General features: G+C 36.6%; 2 protein-coding genes across 2 annotated transcripts; both read left to right on the top strand.

Moving 5' to 3' along the window:
* The first annotated feature begins 1,102 nt into the window (after positions 1 to 1,102).
* LOC111988232 (uncharacterized) lies at positions 1,103 to 1,561 on the top strand. Its single transcript, XM_024020029.1, has one exon. The coding sequence runs from the start codon at positions 1,103 to 1,105 to the stop codon at positions 1,559 to 1,561; it is 459 nt and encodes a 152-aa protein (XP_023875797.1).
* Positions 1,562 to 2,017: 456 nt separating this feature from the next.
* Positions 2,018 to 2,882, top strand: LOC111988518 (alpha-xylosidase 1; the record flags this gene model as incomplete). The annotated part of the gene is given in 2 exon segments (XM_024020324.2): positions 2,018 to 2,315; positions 2,407 to 2,882. Coding segments are annotated over 2 exon segments (703 nt in total), but the record flags the coding sequence as incomplete, so codon positions are not given.
* Positions 2,883 to 7,684: the final 4,802 nt, after the last annotated feature.

The raw sequence follows: 7,684 nt of genomic DNA, 5'->3' as shown, positions 1-7,684 counted from the left end.
TAGAAAACTTCTCTCTAATGCTAGGAAGAAGTACTGATCAAGCAGTGGCTCAAGCAGTGCCATCATACACCGTGAGTTGCTTTAAACTCCCTAATAAACTGTGCGAGTAGCTGACAAGTATGGTGAGACAATTCTGGTGGGGACAAGTGAAAGATGAAAAGAAGCTAGCTTGGATGAGTTGGGAGAAGATGTGCTTACCTAAAGAAAATGGTGGGATGGGATTTAGGGATCTAAAAAAGTTCAACCTTACTCTCTTAGCAAAGCAAGGGTGGAGGCTACAGACAAACTCATCCTCACTGTTTTACCGGGTATATAAAGCCAAGTACTTTCCCAATTGTGATTTCGTGGATGCAGAGTTGGGTGGACAGCCATCTTACACATGGAGAAGTATTCATGCAGCTCAAGCACTAGTAAGAAGAGGTCTGAGGTGGCAGGTGGGTAATGGGGAAATTATCAGAATATGGAGGGATAAATGGCTTCCTACACCAAAAACATACAAAGTAGTAACACCCGAGAGAGGAAACTCACAAGTAACAATGGTATGTGATCTTATAGATGCTGAGAGCAAGGAATGGAAAGTCGATGTGGTGCATCAAATTTTCTTATCTCAGGACGTGAAGGCAATTTTAAGTATCCCGTTGTGTGCTAGTGGAGCTCGGATAAGATAGTTTGGGCCGAGAATAAGAATGGGAGGTTTTTGGTAAGAAGCGCATACAAGGTGGCTATGGAGGATGGTTTAGATGGTGGAAGATTGAGTTGCTTAAGTCAATCCGAGTTGAGGAAGGTGTGGAAGGGTTTATGGGGGATGAACCTACCAAACAAAGTAAATCACTTTGCATGGAAAGCTTGTAGGAATATTCTGGCCACAAAAGAAAATTTGCGCAAGAGAAAAATCACGTCCAATGATATTTATAATTGCTGTGGGACCCATACTGAGACTGTCAGTCACCTTTTCTGGTTTTGTAAACACGCCAAAACAATTTGGTCTTCAAGTAAACTGAGCATACCTTTCGAGGTGTTGCCATCATGGGACTTTATGGAGGTCATGTGTCAGGCGCAACAATGGAGTGTCTTTATGCCGGGTTTGGTGGAGTGAACTGTAATGGTCTGTTGGGGAATATGGAAAAATCGGAATGAGTTACATGATGGAGGAAAGGGTAGGACTGGTAGAGCTGTTGTTCGCAGTGCTTTAATGCTCCTGGAGGAGTATCAGAGAGCAAATGAGAGTTCCGATGTCGCTCAGGAAAGGACGTCTTTGACAGTAAAGTGGAGCCCACCGGCGCAAGGGTGTTACAAGGTCAATGTTGATGGTGTTGTGTTCACTAAACGGAAGCAAACGGGTATAGGCGTGATCGTCAGAGATGACGCAGGGGAGGTGGTCGCCGTGATGTGCAAAAGGATGGCAGTTCCGTTAGGTGCAATGGAGGCAGAAACAAAGGCGATGGAGACAGGGGTTCATTTCACTGCAGATGTAGGAATAAGGGACGCGATATTTGAAGGAGATTCGCTTACGATCTACAACGAACTCCATGGTTTGGGCTCGACGTCGGCAGCCATCTAGAATATAGTCACCAGTATACTCTACAAGCCCAAAGCTTTAGAGCCTTCGCATTTTCACATATCAAAAGGCAGGGGAACGTCCCAACCCATGTACTGGCCCAACACGCTTGTAATGTGGATGACTATGTCACTTGGCTAGAGGAATGTCCGAGTCAAGTTGTATCTGTGTGTGCTCAGGATGCATGCTTTTCTCATGTTTTTGAATAAAAGTTTTGGTTTTTTATAAAAAAAAAATAATAAGGTCATAAATGTCAAATAATAAATTTCATTTTGAATTAAAAAAATACTTTAAATTTTTTTAAAAAAAATCATTTAAATTCAAAAAAGAAATTATCATTAGTACTTATCTCTAAAATTTATCCTTTTTATTTATTTAGAAAAAAAAATCAAATTATAATAAATGCAAATATTTTTCTAACAACATATGCGTGGTCATTATAAATCACTCTTTCTCGGCCTTTATATACATCAGACCCAGCTTTCACAGCCCTCATAGTCACATTCTCTCACTCACACCATTAATAAACCATGGTTTCTCCTACTCCATTATTAACTCTCTCTTCTCTTGTATTAGTCTTGCTTCTATGTACTGCTGGAGTAAACTCATCCTCCACCCCACCAACCAAGATTGGCAATGGCTACCGTCTGATCTCCATTGAGGGGACCCCTGATGGAGGCCTTGTGGGCCACCTCGTAGTCAATCAGAAAAACAATATCTACGGCCCTGATATCCCTACCTTGCAGCTCTCTGTCAAGTAATGTTATCCCCTATACTCTTCCCACCACTACAACATATTACATTGTCATTATATTATGTTAAATCTTACACTTTTTTCTTATCTACAGGCATGAGACGCATGATCGATTGAGGGTCCACATCACTGATGCAGAGAAGCAGAGATGGGAGGTACCGTACAATCTGTTGCCTAGAGAACAACCCCCAGTGTTAAAACAAGCGATTGGGAGGTCAAGAAAGAGCCCAATAACAGTGGCCGAGACCGAGTACTCGGGCTCTGAGCTCATTTTCAGCTACACCACAGACCCATTCGGGTTCGCTGTGAAGAGAAAATCAAATGGGCAAACCCTTTTCAATTCAAGCTCAGATGTATCAGACCCATTTGGTAATTTGGTGTTTAAGGACCAGTACCTTGAGATTTCCACTAAGTTGCCTAATGATGCGTCACTGTATGGGTTGGGTGAGAACACACAGCCACATGGGATCAAACTGTATCCAAATGATCCGTACACTCTGTATACCACTGATATTTCAGCTATCAATGTTAACACTGATTTATATGGGTCCCACCCGGTGTACATGGATCCATAGACTGGCCCCTCTTGGGCTTTGGAAAAAAAAAAAAAAAAAAAAACTTCCTCCTTACAATTTTTATGAAAAATAAATATTATATATAAATTTTTACACATTGGCTCCCTTTAAGAAAATAGTCTAGTTTCGTCACTATATATATAAATAATCACAAAGATGAACAGATAGGTAAAGAAGGAGGCTCAGCCTACCATCAAAAGAATAGTATAGAAGAAGTGATAGTAAATGTAGTAGACAATGTATGGTAAGGGTGGTAAGGGGAGAGTTATCAGAAAATAGATGTAAAACAAAATAAAACTGTCAAGAGATATATTCATGAAAATAATCAAAATAATGATAATGCGGAAAATAATGGCAAAATCAGACTATTTTCTTAATGAAACTCCGTCTTATCATAATTGTTTTTTGTGAACCACAAAAGAAAATAACGTCCTTTGATTCTTCTCCTATCCCTAATTAAAAGGCATTGATCCTTCTTCTATCCTTCATATGGATCCTTTTTTTATCATTTTCTTCCGAATAATCACATTTACCGTTCCATGTGCTAAGTTTATTGATGTATAAAGTGCTATAGTACAATTGAAGTCCCATCAACTTCAAAGAGGGTTTGTCTTTGTTAGAGATATGTTAAGTTCAATAGACTACGCCAAGACAGTCCTACTTCATATGCAAGCTAAGAATAGTACTTGTATTACAAGTTAATTAACTATAATAAATGTGTGTTTAGTCTAGGATTTAACCTCCTTTAAAAACCCTAGGATTGGGCTTGCAAGTGAAGAATACTACTTTACAATCAACACTATGTTCAGTTTATACAGATGCAGATGCTAGAGGTCTAGAGTTAGCCCTAGATGAGCTTTATACTAAACTAGGCCACTTGAGCCAATACGTAACAGCCACAATTAGAGATGGTAATTTAAACCCACATCCGGGGGTATCTGCCTCACCTGCCCTTAATGTACGGGTTTTACTTGCCTTGTATAACAAATAGGCCGAGGATGGGGGTTAAGATTTTCCCCCGCCCTCGTTCCACACCTGTCCCGTTTATATTTAAATAATTAAAAAAAAATTTATAAGTTTTTTTATAAGACATACATATGTGTTTTTAAACTTCTAACTTTAAATTTATGATATTTTATTATATTGTATTATTGAATTTATACTTTTATGTTTTAATATTTACGTTTTGTATATTTTTTAATTGTTATATTGCTATGTTTGAATTGTTTTTTACTTCTTATTATTTGAATTGTTGTATTTTTATGCTTTGAGAAAGTTTTGTAATGTTAGAACTTTTTTTTTTTTAATATAAATATTTTATGAGTTTTAATTTAATGCATTCAAAATAAAACTTTTAATAAATTATTATATAAAAAATTTGGGTGTAGCAGGATGGGTACCTGCGGGCACCCGCTAGAACATGGCAAGACAAAAAACTCGCTCCAAAGTCGAAGTGGAGTGAGTAATAGGAAACCCGTCCCATACCTCCTTGTTGCTATTCCTAACCACAATAATATTATTTCTAATAGTCTTATCGAAAGAAAATACGTTCCTTCAATTCTCCTCTTGCTCTCCAAACAAAATAGGCATCAGTCATTCTTGTCTCTTGCATCCCTGTTCCTTAATTATTCTTTCCTTTCAACAGATCGCTCGTACGGGTTCATGATGCTTAGAGTACTATAGAACTGTCGTGGAGCACCGTGACCATTGATTCCTTAATTATCCTTCTTCTTTTTCCTATCAAAGAAGAAGGATTTCAAGAAACTAATTCCTAAGACATGTCTGACAATAGCAGCAACTCCAGCAATGCTCCTATCATTAACAAGGAACTCGGTATGTTTTATTGTTTTATCATCCTGTTGTTTTCTTTTTTTATTTATTTCATTTTCAATAATTTTAAAACTACATCATTATTGTCATTTTTTACTGCCCACTTTGGAAATCTTTGACGGCATATGCTTAAAAAGTATGGAGAGGATTTAAAAAAAAAAAAAAAATGGGCACTTCAAATTTCCGAAATATTTTAATATCCATAGTTGTTTTAATTTCTCAACTATTCTTTCAAAAGATTTAAGTATTAAAATAACGGTGATTTCTTGACTACTTCTAGCTAAAGTGGGCATAAAGAATGGAAAAGTATCATCATATTATTATGATGGAAATTAAAGGGTATTATTTTTTTCTGTATTTGTTTTTGTCTCTCTTCCAATAATGCATGTTACAGATTATTATTTACTACCATTTGGGAAATTAATGGAAGGCTTGTCACAACCATACAAGGACATAAACATTTAGCAAAATTACAAGTTATATCTTTTCAGTTTGTTGAGTACTAATTTTTGTCTCATAAGGTTTTTTTTTTTTTTGGTAACTTCAGTCCCTAAAGTTTACAATTGTTACTAACGTTCATCTTTCTGTCCAGCTCTATTTTGCCATTAAAAGAGGTAGTTTTGGCTTCTTCTTTTTCCCCAATTTTTTATACTAGAAATTTTATTCACATTTTTTTATTTAAAAAAATACTAGATTCTCTCTCTCTTTCTCTCTCTCTCTCTGTAAGTTTCTTTTTGTAATTTTATTTCAACAGCAAAATCCACCTCCTGATGCTTCTAGAAGCCTCAACCACAAGTGCCCAACCTAACTCATCGATAAGAGGTTCACAACTAATTTTACACCCATGTATACAATTATCCTATATAGCATATTGTAATTGGATATTTTTCACTTTCACATGAACCAATTTATATTTTTTTTAAACTACTAACACTCATCCACACCACCGCATACTCTTGGTGCGATGGTCACTCTACAAGTATAAATGCTTGTGGGGTGTGGGGGGCAAGGGCCGGGGTTCAAGTCTCCAGAAGGGAGCTTCACACATATATACACTTAGATTATGCTAGAGTAGATTCTATCTTGTATCCAAAAAAAAAAATAAAATAAAACACTCATCCACATTAGAGAATTGTAAAAATAAGTGTGGAACTGGCTGTGATCCTAAAATTTTTCCTTTTATTTTCATTCATCAACCCCAGAGACCAAGAACTACAAAAATAATCATATACTTGCACTCATATGTGGATGAAAGCTTGATATCTTGGAGGCACAATCCCAATTCCTATCTTTTCTAAAGTACTTTGAATTCTTTTATGATCATGTTAGAAAATGGTTGGAACCTCTTTCCTCCCTTTTATAGAGAATAAATATAGTTCAATTTAATTTAGGACTCTTACTTCAACGGCAACAGCCTTAGATGATTCATATCATTGTATTTCAGGAAGTATCCTTTAAACACGAGAGTTGATTTTATATACCAAGTCTCAAGAGCTCTAGGGTGGAGATTTATGCCCTTTCCTTACTTGTTGGGTCCCAAATAATATTATCAATCTCAAATAGCAATCGCACACAAGAACACAAGTATTTACTTGGAGAACCCTTTCTCCTTGGAGGGAAAAATCACAGGACAAACTCTGAATAATTTCATTATTATCAAATCAATTACTCTTTGCTTTCTCACACACTCTCTTAGTGTCTCGAAGGCGGCAATACTTTGCTGTCTCCTCCTTAGCTATCTTCTCGAAGGGGGCAACACTTTACTCTCTCTTCCTTATCTATCTACTCAAAGGCTACAACACTTTACTCTCTCCACCTTTATTATCTTCTCAAAGGCGGCAATACCTTACTCTCTCCTTCCTTTTGCGTTCCTCCCAAGCGAAAATCCCTTTTTTTCTCTTGGTTTCATGCCCTATTTTTCCTCTCCCTAAATGGAGGACCCTTGGACCATAGCCAAAGCCAAAGCCAACAAATTCTTTGTAGCATTGTCTATTTATAAGACTCTTTTCCTATTTTCTCGAACTAGGAATACATTTCTTTTTTTACAAGGAATAGACTTCCCTTCCACACCAAGGAATAGTCTTTCCTTTCACACAAAGGAATAGACTTTCCTTCTATACCCAGAAATAGACATTCCTTCTACACAAAAGAAACCCAAATTAATTTTTTCCTTCTTCAACTAAAAAACCTAGTTAATTTTTCAAGTCACAATTGGAATTTGAGGTAATTTCCAACAATCTCCACCTTGACTCAAATTCCATCAATTGTCTTCTTTTTTCTTGAGATAGCCCACCTTAATCAAGTAGTCTTCTTTTCCTCTTGGAATAGCTCCACCTTAATTAAAACAATCCCTTCTCTTCCATCTTAATTCACACAAAAAGTCATCCACTAAATCAACCAAGATCTGATACCACTGTTGGTCTTTTCTTTCACAACATTGTGCGCAACTGATCTTGATAGAGTTAATCGAATAACTCCCAATACCTGTCTATCAAGAAGATTCCAATCTTCACCCTTCATATTTTCAGGTTTCGTACCCAAAAGAGGCATATGCAATTTTTTCCCATAGAGATAATCTTCAATTTGCATCCTCTAGTACCCAAAGTTTGCTCCATCAAACTTCTTAATTCCTGAAGCCTTGCCATCTTCTTCACCATCGCTTCTACTCAAACCAGGGGCGAAGCTAGGGGGGTCAAGAGGGGGCACTTGCCCCCCCTGGCCTCACCCAAAAAAACTATTAATATTTACTTAACTTGCCTAGATGCATTTGAGGTAAAAATATAGAACTATTACTAATGAAAAGTTATAAAACTGTAAACAAACAACTAGCCGCTTGCATGAGATGATTGGGAGCATAGCCCACTTTTGCCATCTTAAAATATAAGTCCATCCTATATTAACATAACCCAATTCTATTATTGAAAAAAAAAAAAAAAAAAAAAAAAAAAAAAAAAAAAAAAACTTTAT

Source organism: Quercus suber, unplaced genomic scaffold, assembly GCF_002906115.3.
Source record: "Quercus suber isolate HL8 unplaced genomic scaffold, Cork oak 2.0 scaffold_875, whole genome shotgun sequence".
NCBI classification, from domain to species: domain Eukaryota; kingdom Viridiplantae; phylum Streptophyta; class Magnoliopsida; order Fagales; family Fagaceae; genus Quercus; species Quercus suber.
Note: the sequence above shows the minus strand (reverse complement) of the source record. Positions and strands in the feature narration are given on the sequence as shown.

Bases quoted from the DNA above. Each gene is read 5' to 3' on its own strand.
- LOC111988232 (XM_024020029.1), top strand. From the start codon at position 1,103: ATGGTCTGTTGGGGAATATGGAAAAATCGGAATGAGTTACATGATGGA.